Source organism: Coregonus lavaretus (assembly GCF_964263955.1).
Source record: "Coregonus lavaretus genome assembly, chromosome: 23".
NCBI classification, from domain to species: domain Eukaryota; kingdom Metazoa; phylum Chordata; class Actinopteri; order Salmoniformes; family Salmonidae; genus Coregonus; species Coregonus lavaretus.
The window spans coordinates 31,952,314-31,971,874 of record NC_140010.1 but is presented as its reverse complement, the minus strand read 5'-3'; the positions used below and the strand labels follow the sequence as shown (position 1 = coordinate 31,971,874).

Sequence of the window (19,561 nt, the reverse complement as noted above, 5' to 3'; positions counted from 1 at the left end):
ACTACACCGGCTTTGACGCTCGTCGGATGGGGCTGCACACTATCCCGGATTACAAAGTGAGACCCAGCCGAGAGCTGCCCAGTGACGCGAGCCTACCAGACGACCTAAATGCCTTCTATGCTCGCTTTGAGGCAAGCAACACTGTACCATGCATGAGAGCACCAGCTGTTCCAGATGACTGTATGATCACGCTCTCCGTAGCCGATGTGAGTAAGACATTTAAAGAGGTTTACATTCACAAGGCCGCAGGGCCAGACGGATTACCAGGACACATTTATATAGAGCTTGCACTGACCAGTTGGCAAGTGTTTTCACTGACATCGTCAACCTCTCTCTGACCCAGTCTGTAATACCTACATGTTTCAATCAAACCACCATAGTCCCTGTGCCTAAGTACGCCAAGGTAACCTGTCTAAATGACTACCGCCTCTGTAGCCATGAAATGCTTTGAAAGGCTGGTCATGGCTCACATCAACACCATCATTCCAGACACCCTGGACCCACTCCAATTCGCATAGCGCCCCAACAGATCCACAGATGACGCAATCTCTATTGCATTCCACACTGCCCTTTCCCACCTGGACAAAAGGAACACCTACGTGAGAATGTTGTTCATTGACTACAGCTCAGCGTTCAACACCATAGTGCCCTCAAAGCTCATCACCAAGCTAAGGACCCTGGGACTAAACACCTCCCTCTGCAACTGGATCCTGGATTTCCTGATGGGATTCCACCAGGTGGTGAGTGTAGGCAACAACACATCCACCATGCTGCCCCTCAACATGGGGACCCCTCAGGTGTACGTGCTGAGTCCCCTCTTGTACACCCTGTTCACCCACGACTGCGTGGCTGCGCACAACCCCAACACCATCATTAAGTTTGCTGATGACACAACGTTGGTAGGCCTGATCACTGACGACTATGAGACAGCCTATAGGGAGGAGGTCAGAGACATGTCAGTGTGGTGCCAGGACAACAACCTCTCCCTCAACGTCGGCAAGACAAAGGAGCTTATCGTGGACTACAGGAAACGGAATCCCGAACACGCCCCCATTCACATCAACAGAGCTATAGTGGAGCGGGTCAAGAGCTTCAAGTTCCTCGGTGTCCACATCAACTAAGGACCTATCATGCTCCAAACACACCAACACAGTCGTGAAGAGGGCACAAAAACGCCCCTCAGGAGGCTAAAAAGATTTGGCATGGGTCCTCAGATCCTCAAAGTTCTACAGATGCACCATTGAAAGCATTTTGACTGGCTGCATCACCGCTTCGTATGGCAACTACTTGGCATCCGACCATAAGGCGCTACAGAGTGAAGTGTGTACGACCCAGTACAGTACAACTCCAACACACACACACACACACTCACACGCTCTCTCACACACACACACACACACACACACACACACACACACACACACACACACACACACACACACACACACACACACACACTACATACGCTCACACACATGCATATTGACGCCACACACACCCACACATACACATTGTCACGCTTCACATACGCTGCTGCTACTCTGTTTATTATCTATCCTGATTGCCTAGTCACTTTTACCAGTACCCACATGTACATGCTGTATTACCTCAATTACCTCAACTACCTTGTACACCTGCACATTGACTTGGGACTGGTACTCCTTCTATATAGCCTCGTTATTGTTTTTATTGTTTTACTATTTCCTTTTTTATTTAGCAAATATTTGTCTTACTTTTTAACTGCATTGTTGGGAATGGGCTCATAAGTAAGCATTTCTCTGTAAGGTCTACACCTGTTGTATTCGGCGCATGTGACCAATACAATTTGATTTGATTTGATGTGTGTCTCCCTGCTGCAGATGTACATCACGTTAACAGTGAAGGCCAAGGGGACCAAGCTGGCCAAGCCTGTCCTATCGCTGGGTCTCATATGTCTGGCCTTCCTCACGGGCATCAACAGGGTGGTGGAGTACCGTAACCACTGGTGTGACGTCATCGCCGGATTCATCATCGGAGGGGCCATAGCAGTCTTCATGGTGAGGGAACTCACCATCTTTATACTACAGCCTTCTGTTTAAAGATAGAGGGATCGTTTCTTTGAACGTGTTTGTTACGTATGTGTTACATGCTTATTATATGCTTGTTACATTAACTCTTCATGATGAGGCCCTCTCTGTGGTCACATGTACATACTTTTGACATGTAACATGTTTGAACTCTATACAGTCCATAGTGAAAGTCTACACACCCCTTGCACAGTCTTCACATTTTGCTGCCTTAAATCTAAAAAGGGATTAAGTTAGATTTTTTCTTTACTGATCTACACAATGTACTCCACATTTTCAAAGTGAAAGAAAAGTAATTACTTATACTGGTCCAAGTAAATTTGCCTACATAGGAGAAATTCTGGTCTTGAACTTACCTTGGTGAGATTTCAGGGAATAGAAAAGACTGCTCTATTAATATTTTATACGAGATGAATGCAGAGATAACAATCTGTAGGGGACTATGACACAACGTCCCAAGACTGTCCTAATAACGTCCTCATGGATGTCCCTGGGACTAACCAGGAACTAGACAAAATCTCCATGGGACTATGGCACAACGCCCAAGAACGACCTAAAAACGTCCTCAGCGATGTCCCCAGGATAAACCGGGAACTAGCCAAAACCTCCAGGGGACCATGACACAACGCCCAAGAACGTTCTAAAAACATCCTTGGGGACGTCCCCGGGAAAAAGCAGGAACTACACAAAACCTCCAGGGAACCATGACACAAAGTCCTGACCACTTTAGGCAACCATTCTGTGACATTAACGGGAACGTCCTAACAACTTATTTTTGTTTGCAGGGACAATCCTTTGGGACCATCACACAAAGTCCTAATGACTAGTAAAATAAAAGTCCTGAGAACGTCTTAAAAAGGTCCTGACATGGTCCTCAGTGATGTCCTGGAAACGTACAGTGAACTAGGGAACTAGACAAAGGTCCCTCAGAGAACATTCCCTTGGGACCATCATGCGACGTCACCTTGACCATCATAAAACATCCCCTTGTGGTCATTGAATGTCCCGTGGATAACGTCTTATCAGAACCAAATAGGAACCTTTTCATAACGTTCTCTAACATGCTGACTACACCGGGCGCGATGCGTCCGTGTGTTGTATTTGTCCACCTTCACCAGACTCGATCAGGACACGCAGGTTGAAATATCAAAACGAACTCTGAACCAACTATATTAATTTGGGGATAGACGCAGGTCGAAAAGCATTAAACATTTATGGCAATTTAGAAAGAGGAGTGGGAGGACCCAGTGCACAACTGAGCAAGAGGACAAATACATTAGAGTGTCTAGTTTGAGAAACAGACGCAGGTCAAAAAGCATTAAACATTTATGGCAATTTAGCTAGCTAGCTTGCTGTTGCTAGCTAATTTGTCCTGGGATATAAACATTGGGTTGTTATTTTACCTGAAATGCACAAGGTACTCTATTCTGACAATTAATCCACAGATAAAAGGGTAAACCGAGTTTGTTTCTAGTAATCTCTCCTCCTTCAGGCTTCTTCTTTTTCTTTAGACTTTATATGGCGGTTGGCAACAAACTTTAAGGTGCATTACCACCAACTGGACTGGAGTGTGGACCTCAGTTCATCTTTCAATCACCCACGCAGGTATATACTCCTAAAAACCAGTGAGGAGATGGGAGAGGCGGAACTTGCAGCGTGTCAAGAGTCACAAATAGAACCAAGTTCTATTTTAGCGCCTGGCTACGCAGATGGTCGTTGACGCGCACAAGCAGTGTGGATGCAATGATGGAATAACATGTACACTACTGTTCAAAAGTTTGGGGTCACTTAGAAATGTCCTTGTTTTCGAAAGAAAATCATTTTTTTTGTCCATTAAAATAACATCAAATTGATCAGAAATACAGTGTAGAAAGAGGAGTGGGAGGCCCCGGTGCACAACTGAGCAAGAGGACAAATACATTAGAGTGTCTAGTTTGAGAAACAGACGCTTCACAGGTCCTCAACTGGCAGCTTCATTAAATAGTACCCGCAAAACACCAGTCTCAACGTCAACAGTGAAGAGGCGACTCCGGGATGCTGACCTTCTAGGCAGAGTTGCAAAGAAAAAGCCATATCTCAGACTGGCCAATAAAAAGAAAAGTGCTTTTCTTTCGAAAACAAGGACATTTCTAAGTGACCCCCAAACTTTTGAACGGTAGTGTATGTGTACATTTATTTCGCAACGCTCACACATGTAACGCGGGCGGTGTGGTCAGCATGTAATGGACATCAAAATACCTTATTATAATGTTATACGTGACCAAACCAGGACCTGTACTGAACATTCTCTTATGGTCCCGAAGTTAACGTTTTAATATTCCTGGAACGTTCCCAGAATGTGAGTGGGATAACGTCTCGCCAAAACCCTTAAAGGGACCTAATGGCAACTTCGCCGAATGTCCTTAGGACGTCCCCTGTTTTCTGGGTATTGAATACGACCCTGTGTTTGCCTGTGTCCCTTCTCTCTCACCATCTTTTAGAAAATAAGGGCCAGGGATAGCCACAAGATGTAGGATGAAGTTGCCCCTAAACACTGATCTAAGGCCTGTTTTACCATTTCCTCCCAATTATTAATATTAAGACTGTCATAGATTATGCTGATCCTGGATATATTACCTTGATCCTTGTTTAACTATCTACTGTAGATCTGGGTGGAAAACCTGGAAAATCACTGGTCATGGCTCAGTTCTGTTTTCTGTAAGTACATAGAGTAGCCAGCCAAATAACAAAAGTAGCCAGCCAGGGAAAAAATTGCAGGACAAGCTCTATTTTGGTGGCCTCTGGTACATTCGAATGCCTTGAAATACACAGCTAAATTATTGAATAATTTAACAATTTTACCTCCCAGATTGATAAAATGAGTTGTGGTATTGAGTAAAAAGACATTGCTTTACAATTAAAATGACTGAAAATGTATGAATTCAGTGTGTTAGTTGATTTGGATATACTATTTTTAAGTAAGATAACCTTTTTTAACATTAAACCTGTGTTCTCTTGAGATTAAAGTCATATTTACAGTTTTACTGCAATATATTAATTGCCACAATGATGTTTGTTCGTCAAATTACAGTGCATTCGGACAGTATGCAGACCCCTTGACTTTTTCCACATTTTGTTACGTTACAGCCTTATTCTTAAATGGATTATATTGTTTTTTCCCCTCATCAATCTACACACAATACCCCATAATGACAAAGCAAAAACTGGTTTTAGTAATCTATGAAAAATAAAAAACGGAAATATTGCATTGACATAAATATTCATACCCTTTACTCAGTACTTTTTTGAAGCACCTTTAGCAGCGATTACAGCCTCGAGTCTTCTTGGGTATGACGCTACAAGCTTGGCACACCTGTATTTGGGGAGTTTCTCCCATTCTTCTCTGCAGATCCTCTCAAGCTCTGCCAGGTTGGATGGGGAGCGTCGCTTCACAGCTATTGTCAGGTCTCTCCAGAGTTTTTTGCTCTGACATGCACTGTCAACTGTGGGACCTTATATAGACAGGTGTGTGCCTTTCCAAATCATGTCCAATCAATTGAATTTACCACAGGTGGACTCCAATCAAGTTGTAGAAACATTTCAAGTATGATCAATGGAAACAGGATGCACCTGAGCTCAATTTCGAGTCTCATAGCAAAGGGTCTGAATACTTATGTGAATAAGGTATTTATGTTGTTGTTTTTGTTTTATTTGCAAGAATTTCTAAAGACCTGTTTTCGCTTTGTCATTATGGGGTATTGTGTGTAGATTAATGAGAATTTGTTTTTAATTTAATCCATATTAGAATAAGGCTGTAACTCAAGGATGATCAATGGAAACAGGATGCACCTGAGCTCAATTTCGAGTCTCATAGCAATACTTATGTAAATAAGGTATTTCTGTTTTTTATTTTTAATAAATGTACAAAAATATATAATAAAAAAGTTTTTGCTTTGTCATTATGGGGTATTGTATGTAGATTAGAACAAGGCTGTAACGTAACAAAATGTGGAAAAGGTCAAGGGGTTTGAGTACTTTCCGAATGCACTGTATGTATTTTATTGGCTCTGCTGCTGTGGACACTTACGGTAAGGAAACCAACATAATTTTGTAATTTGGGTGAACTATCCCTTTAACAGTTTAGCCTTTCAGTCAATCACTGTGGGTGGGATTGTCAGAGGAGGGGGCAGGATGTTTTTGAGTCACAGAGTTGTTAGGGTTTCAGACCTGTCCCACTGTAGGTGGGACTGAGGGGAAGGCAGTAGATTAGTAATCTAGTCAGAAAAACTACTCTAGTCTACTCTTTCAATTTAATTTATTGTGGCAAAAACCTAAGAAAAAATTTTGTGTTCTTTCAAATAAACATGGATTCCCTGTTGAGAAACAATATAGAGAGGGAGCCATCATTTTGCTGTAATTCTATATTATTTCTCAACAGGGAATCCATGCTTACTTGAAAGAACACAACATGTTTTCTTAGGTTTTAAAAATGCTAACATTTTCAGGGGGAGGACCCTCAGACCCCTCTCCAGATTGTGCACCCACACTTTTATATAAAGTCAGGCACCCATGAATAGACCTACAGGTATGATTCAGTGGAGGCTGCTGAGGGGCGGACGGCTCATAATAATGGCTGGAACGGAGTGAATGGAATGGCATCAAACCATGTGTTTGATGTATTTGACACCATTCCATTCAAAATGCTCCAGCCATTACCGCGAGCCCTTCCTCCCCAATTAAGGTGCCACCAACCTCCTGTGGTATGATTCCTAGTATCCTGATGGCTAATGTCCAAACGCTGGAAAATAATCTTTGTGAACTCGAGTAAGGCTTCAATCACATAGGGACATCAGGGAATGCTGTATCTTTGTTTTTACAGACATGGCTTACAGACAATTCACTCGACTGTGCTTTTCCATTTTCCGTGTGGATCGTATGGTGGCTTCTGGTAAGAGTATGGTGGGAGGTGTATGCTTCCTCATCAACAATTCCTGGTGTACCGAAGTTGAAAACATCTCGAGCTCCTGTTCACCCGACCTGGAGTTTCTGATGCTAAAATGCCGACCCCACTATATGCAAAGGGTATTCACGTGTGTTATTATCACAGCTGTGTACATACCGCTACAAGCAAACATCAAGGCGGCACTTAGTGAACTGTATAAGAACATTAGCCTGCAAGAATCGTCTCACCCGGAAGCAGCCTTTATTGCCGTGGGAGATTTTAACCAAGCTAATTTTATACAAATTATTCCAAAGTATCACCAACATTTATACTGCCCCGCGGTAGGAAACAACGTGCTGGACCATGTGTACGCAAACAGCCTTGACGCGTACAAAGCCATCCCTGCCCCCACTTCGCCCAATCAGATCACATCTCTCTGTTCCAACTCGCCACCTACAAGCAGCAACTCAAGAGGGAGCCATCAACACAGAGAATAGTGAGGCGCTGGACAAAGGAGGCAGACTCGATGCTGCAGGACTGTTTTGAAAATACTGATTGGAATATGCTCAAAGATTCCTCCACCCAGGACTCATCCATCAATATTGAGGAATATGTATCGTCAGTCACAGGCTTCATTAGGAAATGTGTTGATGATGTTGTACCCACAATAGCAATCTGGCCATACCCCAACCAAAAAACCTGGATGAACGTAGAAATCCATACCTTGCTGAGAGCCTGTAGTGCAGCATTCAATGTCAGCAGAACGAACCCCGACGACTCGGTGTCGTGCAATGCGTACAAGGCAAGCAGGTACGAGCTCCGCAAATCCATTAGGCGATGCTATCACGGACTACAAAGGCAAATCCAGCTGTGTGGTGCACACACACATACAGTATATACATTCATGCTACACACACATTACAACTGCTGCTACCAGACTCTTATTTACTATTGCTCATACTGCAGAATTTAAACACTTGCCCCCCAATCCCCCCTCCAGTGATACATGTGTAAATATTGTACTATAAATTGTGCCTTCCTGTATTATACTTATACTAAAATGTATTTTCTATTCTACTCAGCCATTTACTTTATGTTCATATTTGTATTTTCTTACTTCTTATTGTTGTTGCATTGTCGAGAAGGAACCTGCAAGTAAGCATTTCGTTGGACAGTGTATACCATGTGTATCCTGTACATACGACTAATGAAACTTGAAACATGATTGAAGCATGTTGTTGATCAGGCCTACCACTGTTGTGTCGTCAGCAAACTTGATGATTGAGTTGGAGACGAGCGTGGCCACGCAGTCATGGGTGAACAGGGAGTACAGGAGGGGGCTGAGCACGCACCTTTGTGGGGCCCCCATGTTGAGGATCAGCGTGGCGGAGATGTTGTTGCCTACCTTCACCACCTGGGGTCGGCCTGTCAGGAAGTCCAGGACCCAGTTGCACAGGGCGGGGTTCAGACCCAGGGCTCCGAGCTTAGTGATGATCTTGAACAGGGAGTACAGGAGGGGGCTGAGCATGCACCCTTGTGTGGCCCTGTGTTGAGGATCAGCTTGGCGGAAGTGATGTTGCCTACCTTCACCACCTGGGGTCGGCCTGTCAGGAAGTCATGGACCCAGTTGCACAGGGCGGGGTTCAGACCCAGGGTCCCGAGCTTAGTAATGAGCTTGAAGGGCACTATGGTGTTGAAGGTCAGTGTTCAATCAATAAATTATGTTCAATGGTGTTCAATCAAGAAATTGCTAATGAAAAGATTGCGGGAGCTGTTTTGTTAGACTTTGCTGAAAAAACATATATGTTATGGCTTTACGTTCTCTGCTACAGTTGAAGTCAGAAGTTTACATACACCTTAGCCAAATACATTTAAACTCAGTTTTTCACAATTCCTGAAATTTAATCCTAGTAAAGATTCCCTGTCTTAGGTCAGTTAGGATCACCACTTTATATTAAGAATGTGAAATGTCAGAATAATAGTAGAGAGAATTATTTATTTCAGCTTTTATTTCTTTCATCACATTCTCAGTGGGTCAGAAGTTTACATACACTCAATTAGTATTTGGTAGCATTGCCTTTAAATTGTTTAACTTGGGTCAAACGTTTCGGGTAGCCTTCCACAAGCTTCCCACAATAAGTTGGGTGAATTTTGGCCCATTCCTCCTGACAGAGCTGGTGTAACTGAGTCAGGTTTGTAGGCCTCCTTGCTCGCACAAGCTTTTTCAGTTCTGCCCAGCCTATCAGAAGCTTCTAAAGCTATGACATCATTTTCTGGAATTTTCCAAGCTGTTTAAAGGCACAGTCAACTTAGTGTATGTAAACTGTGAATTAACAGTGAATTCAAAGTGAAATAATCTGTCTGTAAACAATTGTTGAAAAGATATCTTGTGTCATGCACAAATTAGTTGTCCTAACCGACTTGCCAAACTATAGTTTGTTGAAAAATGAGTTTTAATGACTCCAACCTAAGTGTATGTAAACTTGCAACTTCAACTGTGTATCATGGATCAAGATTTACCTGTCTAACCGAACATAGAGGGTGTTTTTTAACGGAAGCCTCTTCAACATAATCCAGGTAGAGTCGGGCATACCCCAGGGCAGCTGTCAAGCCTCGTACTTTTACCTTTTTTTTTTACTAATGACCTGCCACTGGCACTGAGTAAATCCTGTGTGTCTATGCATGCTGATGACTCAACATTATACACGTCTGCTACCACAGCAAGTGAAATCACTGCAACACTTAACAAAGAGCTGCAGTCAGTTTTAGAATGGGTGGCAAGTAATAAGCTAGCCCTAAATATTTCTAAAACTAAAACCATTGTATTTGGGACAAATCATTAACTAAACCCTAAACCTCAACAAAATCTTGTAATGAGTAATGTGCACGGAGAGCTAACATCAATAACATGCATGTCAATCTCTCCTGGCTCAAAATAGAGTAGTGATTGACTGCATCACTGCTTGTCTTTGTGAGAGATACTGACTTGTTGAATGCACCGAGCTGTCTGTTCAAATGGCTAGCACACAGCTCCGACACCCATGCATACCCAACAAGACATGCCACCAGGGGTCTCTTCACAGCCCCCAAGTCCAGAACGGACTCTGGGAAACACACAGTGCAACATAGAGCCATGACTACATGGAACTTTATTCCACATCAAGTAACTCAAGCAAGCAGTAAAATCAGATTTAAAAAAACAGATAAAACTACACCTCATGGAACAACGCGGAGAGGCACACACACACAAGCAAACATATGCTAACACACACACTCTACACACACGTACATTGTAATGTTGTAATATTGTAGTATTAAATATTTTGTATTGTAAATATGTAGCGGTAGAGTAGTGGTGTAATAATGTGTTGTGTGTTGTACTTTTGTATTTACAATTTTGGGTGATGTAATTGCCTTAATCTTGTTTTGACCTTGGCAGCAGCTAATGGGGATCCATAATAAATACAAATGCAAATCTGTTTTCTTTTATCATATTTTGGACCAGAATGAGGCTCTTTCTCTACTACCTATTGTTCCTGCAGTGAGGATTCAACACCTCCATCAAATGTTTTCATAATTTATTTGCAGATAATCGCTAAAAAACAGTAGTGGTCTACCAGTTTGCATGTGCCACAAAACAATAATTCAGTGGATTTCAACTCATCGTTACCACTTACATTACATGGGACATGTCAATTCACTCACAGGAGACAATGAAGAAGCATCATGCTCTCCTCCCTCCTCCATAAAAATAAATTTGACTTCAGCAAACCACAGCGCACAAAAATAACACCGGTACCAAGAGGTGGGACAGACAGTAGACTGACAAACTACACAAACTAGCAGTCTTCCTGTCATCGCTCGCTTTGTGACTGACAGGCGCCTGTCCTATCAATAGATCACTAGAAGATGCATATCATTCATTCTAGCGGGAGAAGGTGTAGTGTATTTCTTCATGCAAAACATTTAACAAAGACATAATTTTAATACACTACAAAGGCTATACTGATAGCAAATTAAAACTTTTAAATGGAAAGAATCCTAGTTAATTTATGAAGTGGAAAAAGTAGCCGGCTTATAATGACTCTGTTATCGGCTATTTAGTCGACGGCCGGCACTTATGGAAAACACTGGGTTTTCCGCCAAGTATGGCTGGATAATTGGCTCAGATGAACGCAGTGGGGCCATGTGGATCTGTTGTGTTTAGACAGGGCAAGTGAGTTAGCTCCTATATGAGTGGGCTCCTTTGATATCTCTGCAATACACTTATTAGTTGGTGTGTCTCTTGCTAGAGTGAGTATGAACACCGTTAGATTTGCTTGAGTTTCTCTGACTTCAAAGCACTAGTCTGTGGATAAATCTTGCTTAATTGGTTGTGCATACATTGGTGTGGATACATTAGTGCTAGGTTGCTGCTCATGACATGTTTATCCTCAACAACTCTAAATTACTACTAGCACAAACGTATCTTCAAAGATCATCCATTTCTGACAGGATAGGTGGAGAGTTTTAGTGAGTCCCTGGGTAGAAGAGAGGTGTGCTAAAGTGCGTCCGAAATGGCACCCTATTCCCAATGTATTTTTTTACATGGCCCTGGTCAAAAGTAGTGCACTATGTAGGGAATAGGGAGCTATTTGGGACACACACCTAGTATGACCTAGTTAACGAGACTGAATAGGGAAAGGAATAGGGAAAGGTGGGAAAGGACCCAGCATGAGATATCTGAGATCAAACCACCGTATCACAGGCGAGCAGGCACACATCACGCATCATCAGCAAGAAAGCACAGTGCCTAACAGAAACAGCAGGGTGCCTGGGCCATGGGGTATAGGTGTGTGTGTGTGTGTGTGTGGAAGTGTGTGTGTGTGTGAGAGTGTATGAGCGTGTGTGTGTGTGAAAACCGCAGGGTGCCTGGGCCATGGGGTAAAGGTATGTGTGTGCGTGTTTACTTGCATGCATGTCTATGTGTTGTGTGTGTCTGCATGTTTTTTTCCCTAAAGTGTTGTTATAGAGTGAATGAACCTATAACTACAGAATGTTATTTTCTCATGTTAAGGCACATCTGTCTTTTAGATGTCCCCTACTTCTGTCAATGTATGCTTGTGTTATTCACTCTCACATGCTGTGTTCAGTATATAATTTAGTGCCGTGGCGTAACATGACAAATTGCGCACAAACGATTATTACCACATTGCAGTTTCATAACATACCATATCTGAAGCTGAGGCAGGTTTCTATGATGAGTGCTACAGCAACCTGCTGAGATAATGGAAGTATACTGATACATATACTGAAAAGAAGATAATGGAAGTATACTGATACATATACTGAAAATAAGATAATGGAAGCATACTGATACATATACTGAAAAGAAGTACCACATATACGCACAGTTGAAGTCAGAAGTTTACATACACCTTAGCCAAATACATTTAAACTCAGTTTTTCCACAATTCCTGACATTTAATCCTAGTAAAAATTCCCTGTTTTAGGTCAGGTTTAGGAGAATTATTTATTTCAGCTTTTATTTCTTTCATCACATTCCCAGTGGGTCAGAAGTTTACATACACTCAATTAGTATTTGGTAGCATTGCCTTTAAATGTTTTAACTTGGGTCAAACTTTTCGGGTAGCCTTCCACAAGCTTCCCACAATAAATTGGGTGAGTTTTGGCCCATTCCTCCTGACAGAGCTGGTGTAACTGAGTCAGGTTTGTAGGCCTCCTTGCTCGCACACACTTTTTCAGTTTTGCCCACACATTTTCTATAGGATTGAGGTCAGGGCTTGGTGATGGCCACTCCAATACCTTGACTTTGTTGTCCTTAAGCCATTTTGCCACAACTTTGGAAGTATGCTTGGGGTCATTGTCCATTTGGAAGACCCATTTGCGACCAAGCTTTAACTTCCTGACTGATGTCTTGAGATGTTGCTTCAATATATCCACATAATTTTCCTTCCTCATGATGCCATCTATTTTGTGAAGTGCACCAGCCCCTCCACAGCATGATGCTGCCTCCCCCATGCTTCACGTTTGGGATGGTGTTCTTCGGCTTGCAAGTTCCCCCCTTTTCCTCCAAACACAACGATGGTCATTATGGCCAAACAGTTCTATTTTTGTTTCATCAGACCAGAGGACATTTCTCCAAAAAGTACGATCTTTGTCCCCATGTGCAGTTGCAAACCGTTGTCTGGCTTTTTTAAGGCGGTTTTGGAGCAGTGGCTTCTTCGTTGCAGAGCAGCCTTTCAGGTTATGTCGATATAGGACTTGTTTTACTGTGGATATAGATACTTTTGTACCTGTTTCCTCCAGCATCTTCACAAGGTCCTTTGCTGTTGTTCTGGGATTGATTTGATACACCTTCAATTGACTTAAATTATGTCAATTAGCCTATCAGAAGCTTCTAAAACCATGACATCATTTTCTGGAATTTTCCAAGCTGTTTAATGGCACAGTCAACTTAGTGTATGTAAACTTCTGACCCACTTGAATTGTGATACAGTGAATTATAAGTGAAATAATCTGTCTGTAAACAATTGTTGGAAATATTACTTGTGTCATGCACAAAGTAGATGTCCTATCCGACTTGCCAAAACTATAGTTTGTTAACAAGACATTTGTGGAGTGGTTGAAAAACAAGTTAATGACTTCAACCTAAGTGTATGTAAACATCTGACTTCAACTGTATTTATATATTTATTTTGGGAATGTAATTCAACAAATGACTGCAGGGCCTTTTGGCCTGTAATGGTAATGGAAGAGACCCTCTAGATCAGTGGTCACCAAACTTTTCTGAGCCAAGATCACTTGCAAGGCGAGATCTACCATTCAGTTTTGTCACACAACACAATGCCACAGATGTCTCAAGTTTGAGGGAACGTGCAATTGGCATGCTGACTGCAGGAATGTCCACCAGAGCTGTTGCCAGAGAATTTAATGTTCAGTTCTCCACCATAAGCCGCCTCCAACGTCGTTTTAGAGAATTTGGCAATACATTCAACTGACCTCACAAGGCTCCCAGGCCCACCCATGGCTGTGCTCCTTCCCAGTCATATGAAATCCATAGATTAGGGCCTAATGAATTTATTTCAGTTGACGGATTTTCCTTATATGAACTGTAACTCAGTAATATCTTTGAAATTGTTGCATATTGGGTTTATATTTTCGTTCAGTATATATACAGAAAAAGGTATAGGATCAGACTGGTATTAGATAATATGTTGTATTACTTGTGAGGCACAGCTGAGTGAGCATAATAATTTGCTTTTTTTTATTTTACTGGACTGATGGCCTGCATCTGATGGTAAGTCTGAGGGGAGGGAGGGAGAGAGAGCAGCGGTGAGGCTGCCTCTCACCCGACTCACCGTCCCTCCGCTCTCCCTTAGTCTTCCAGCTGATGGCGAAACGCAAGTCACACTGCATTATTTCTGCCTTATGCACCAATTCATGTTGTTACTCCTATGACCAGAGAAAGTGAAATATTCCTCAATATTAAAAAAGACACAAGCCGCTAAAAAGAACATCGCAAGCTTATCAAAACGCTTTACTATACTCATTCATTGCAGCTGCTGTGCTGGTTGTAGCGTGAGTGGAAGTAGGGAGAATGCACATTTAAGGCGTATAAAAGTGTTGAACAAAGTGTTGACAATGCTGAATAACAACTTAAACAGGAATTTACTTATAAAAACAGCAGCTATTTGCTGTATTCATTGTCTCTCTCTCTAGTCATGGTTTTAAAAGTTTTGAAATCTCACAGTATCAACTTTGCTGTGTGCTCAAGGCTTCTTTTTATGTCTATGACTCGAGGAAACTGTGCTGACACTGTGATCTGAACTATCTGATTGGCAAGCCGTAGGCCTATAGGTGCACTTGATTTGCTCTCTGGGCCTGCCGGGCTGCTGAATCAAGTGCACCTACCACCAACAGCGCTAAACAAAGAAAAAACTATAAGAATTAATCTTTTTTGGGGGGGGGGTTTCCAGCAATGTTTGGTAAACGACTATAAATGCCTTGGAGATTGAACAGTTGATCGCGATCGACCGGTTGGTGACCACTGCTCTAGATTATAATTTTTCTCTGACTCGCATTTCTCCTCCGTCTGAACATTGCCTTAGATAGACGTCTCACAAAAAATGGATGGTAATGGATGAAACTCCTTGAGGAGACACATACACACACGCACAACTCTGATTGAATTAATGTTTTTGGGCAACAAGCTGTGCGATTCCTTTATTACATTTACATTTACATCATTTAGCAGACGCTCTTATCCAGAGCGACTTACAAATTGGTGCATTCACCTTATAGCCAGTGGGATAACCACTTTACACACTTTTTTTTATTTTTATTATTATTTTTTATCCTATCCCAGGTATTCCTTAAAGAGGTGGGGTTTCAAGTGTCTCCGGAAGGTGGTGAGTGACTCCGCTGTCCTGGCGTCGTGAGGGAGCTTGTTGTTTATAATAGAAAAAATACTTACATAACCCATGTTATGAGAAGTGAAAGGCACTCTGCTCTGCAAAAACACCACAGAGCCTCTATCGCCATCTCAGCCTAACTAACTAACTAACTTACTAAGTCTCCCACTCCTCCTTCTCTCTCTCTCCCTCATCTCTTTGTCTTTTCTTTCTTTCGTTCCCTCTCTCTCTTCCTCGCACCTCTATCTCTCCCTCTTTCTCTCTCCATCTCTCTCTCTCTCTCTCCCCCCCCCCCCCTTCTCTGTCTATTTTCCTTTGTCTGTCCCGTGACCGTGGCTGTGAGTGCAGGTTCTCGGGGTGGTGCAGAACTTCAAAGGGAAGACCCTGCTGAACGAGATCCCGCCGGAGGAGAGCGTGGCCAGCAGTGTTCCTATGATGGGCCAGCCCCGCATCATGGACAACACCATGGAGAAGTACATAGCCTCACAGGTATTGTCAGCCACACTTCATTGCAGTGATACAATATACTGTGCTTTGCTAGGGACCGTTTCCTAGAGTACCTTGTTTGTCAGCCTCAGTCCATTCTGCTGTGGTCACCATACAGAAAGACACATCATATACAGTATATCCTCCATTTCCTGTACAGAAATATTAACACTACTTCCAGTTGTGTAGTGTGAAGGTTGAAAATTGACCAAAATATATGAACATTGACAAAAATATACATTGGTGTTTGGAATACAAAGTATGTATCACTTTGGGTTGAGAGTCTCATCTTCTTCGTTTTATGGTCCAGGTAAAATTACTATAAGCTCTTACAATGCCTCTGGCAAGAGGTACACAATCCCAGTCCCTGAGGAAGAGTGTCTGTCTGCTAATCATCTGTATACAGGTGATTAGCTAGAGGACACACATATTGTTACGTTGGGCTAAATCGCACACTGTGTAAACTGATAATGTAAGAATGAAAACCTGCATGCCTCGTTACCTGTCTATACAAATAATCTTGATAGCAAAGCTGTGTAGGTATAAACATCATGTGTGTTAAATTGGGCTAAGTAGCCCATTTGCTGTGTATTGATTAAAACACTGTTCAGAACATTGGGAGCAACAGTTACCCTATAACTGTCAGGAGAGAAGAACAGAACTACTGACCTGACACTCTGAAAACTGACAAGCTACTGGAAATACACAGTGTTTGTAGATGGATGTGGTTACGTGTTTCACAACATAAATTATTCATTTTTATAATAACTTTACTTCACTTTAGTTATTGTTTTCAGATGAATTCATGTATCCTACAGTGCCTTGCAAAAGTATTCATCCCCCTTGGCATTTTTCCTATTTCGTTGCATTACAATCTATAATTTAAATTGATTTTTATTTGGATTTCATGTAATGGACATACACAAAATAGTCCAAATTGGTGAAGTGAAATGAAAAAAATTACTTGTTTCAAAAAATTCAAACAAATAAATAACGGAAAACTGGTGCGTGCATATGTATTCACCCCCTTTGCTATGAAGCCCCTAAATAAGATCTGGTGCAACCAATTACCTTTAGAAGTCACATAATTAGTTAAATAAAGTCCACCTGTGTGCAATCTAAGTGTCACATGATCTGTCAGATGATCTCAGTATATATACACCTGTTCTGAAAGGCCCCAGAGTCTGCAATACCACTAAGCAAGGTGTACCATCAAGCAAGCGGCACCATGAAGACCAAGGAGCTCTCCAAACAGGTCAGGGACAAAGTTGTGGAGAAGTACAGATCAGGGGTTGGGTTATAAAAAAATATCCGAAACTTTAAACATCCCACGGAGCACCATTTAAATTCATTATTAAAAAATGGAACGAATATGGCACCACAACAAACCTGCCAAGGGAGTGTCGTCCACCAAAACTCACGGACCAGGCAAGGAGGGCAATAATCAGAGGCAACAAAGAGACCAAAGATATCCCTGAAGGAGCTGCAAAGCTCCACAGCGGAGATTGGAGTATCTGACCATTAAGCCGTACACTCCACACAGCTGGGCTTTACGGAAGAGTGGCCAGAAAAAAGCCATTGCTTAAAGAAAAAAATAAGCAAACACGTTTGGTGTTCGCCAAAAGGCATGTGGGAGACACCCCAAACATATGGAAGAAGGTACTCTGGTCAGATGAGACTAAAATTGAGCTTTTTGGCCATCAAGGAAAATGTCTGGCGCAAACCCAACACCTCTCATCACCCCGAGAACACGATCCCCACAGTGAAGCATGGTGGTGGCAGCATCATGCTGTGGGGATGTTTTTCATCAGCAGGGACTGGGAAACTGGTCAGAATTGAAGGAATGATGGATGGCGCTAAATACAGGGAAATTCTTGAGGGAAACCTGTTTCAGCCTTCTAGAGATTTGAGACTGGGACGGAGGTTCACCTTCCAGCAGGACAATGACCCTAAGCATACTGCTAAAGCAACACTTGAGTGGTTTAAGGGGAAACATTTAAATGTCTTGGAACGGCCTAGTCAAAGCTCAGACCTCAATCCAATTGAGAATCTGTGGTATGACTTAAAGATTGCTGTTCACCAGCGGAACCCATCCAACTTGAAGGAGCTGGAGCAGTTTTGCCTTGAAGAATGGGCAAAAATCCCAGTGGCTAGATGTGCCAAGCTTATGGAGACATACCCCAAGAGACTTGCAGCTGTAATTGCTGCAAAAGCTGGCTCTACAAAGTATTGACTTTGGGGGGGTGAATAGTTATGCATGCCGAAGTTTTCTGTTTTTTTGTCTTATTTGTTGTTTGTTTCACAAGAAAAAATATTTTGCATCTTCAAAGTGGTAGACATGTTGTGTAAATCAAATGATACAAACCCCTAAAAAATCCATTTTAATTCCAGGTTGTAAGGCAACAAAATAGGAAAAATGCCAAGGGGGGTTGTAGCTCCTCCAGTGACAGGCATGAGGCAAGAGGTCTTGATTTGAATACAGGGCTTTAATGCTGGTCAACCCGTGACAACTCATTGCTGCTTATCACACAGAGGTGCTAAACATCCTTTTAAATGTCCTTTATCTTCTTCTGTATACTTTCTTTGTAAGTATGCACTTAAACACGATAACAGTGGAAAAATAATTAGCTTTTTGCGGTAAAGTTTCCTCGGTGCGTCGCTAAAAGGCGCTCGGGTGACAACACTCGGGCGGAACCAATAATTAGTTCCGTCTTGCTGTAAACGTACAATTCAGAAGAAATTAAATAATAAAGTGCAAATACATGAAATAAACTAAAGTGCTAATACATGAAATAAACTGGCGACAGAGGCAGTTACCCTCCCACCAAATCACAAGTGATTTCTTAAAACTTGGAGACAAACCTACTGCATGAATAAATTAAATGAAACTCTGTCCTAATAAACAACTAATAAACTGTGTGTGAGTGTATGATAGAACCATCAGTCTGCTTCTAGCAATGTAACTGTTTTCTGAATGGGTCTCTCCAGGTAAACAGGTTTGGCTGTACGCTTTCCTCTTCCATCCAGGGAGGAGTCACTGATGAGTAACTTGAGTCTCCTCACTCTTTCATCACTTCCAGGATACACCTCGATGACTCTTGCTAGCTTCCATTGGTTTCGTGGTGTGGCAGCATCTTGTAACAGAACAATGTCACCGACCTTTGCATTTCTGCGATCTTTGGTCCACTTCTGTCTGTGTTGGAGATTCAGGAGATACTCCTTTTTCCATCGTACCCAAAAGTTGTTGGTTAAGAGTTGAACTCTGCGCCATCTTTTGCGGAGGTAGAGATCCTCCTTGACAAACTTTCCAGGAGGAGGGAGAATGATTGTGGATTTCATGGTCAAGATGTGGTTTGGTGTCAAGGGCTCTGGACTGGTAGAATCGTTCAGATGATCAGTGGTTAGAGGTCTGCTATTCACAACCGCCATAACCTCATATAGAAATGTTCGTAGGGAAGAGGAGTCAAGTTGTCTGGACGACTGTTCTAGAATGGATGCCAGGACACTTCTGATAGTGCGGATTTGTCTTTCCCAGACTCCACCCATATGACTTGAGGCAGGGATGTTCATGATGAACTCGCAGCCCAAATCTTTGAGCTCTTCTTGATCCATCTCTTTCAGTGCTTCAATGAACTCACGCCTTGCTCCGACAAAGTTTGTCCCTTGATCACACC

General features: G+C 42.3%; 1 protein-coding gene across 1 annotated transcript in view; it reads left to right on the top strand.

Moving 5' to 3' along the window:
• The window catches only part of LOC311150480 (phospholipid phosphatase-related protein type 5-like), a gene marked incomplete at both ends in the record, with an annotated part of 96,750 nt that extends 77,815 nt beyond the window's left edge, over positions 1–18,935 (top strand). Inside the window, 3 exons of the mRNA XM_084187978.1 lie at positions 1,860–2,036; positions 15,750–15,890; positions 18,876–18,935. Of these exons, the coding sequence (XP_084044104.1) occupies positions 1,860–2,036; positions 15,750–15,890; positions 18,876–18,935 (378 nt within the window). The remainder of the gene's footprint in view (positions 1–1,859; positions 2,037–15,749; positions 15,891–18,875) is intronic.
• Positions 18,936–19,561: the final 626 nt, after the last annotated feature.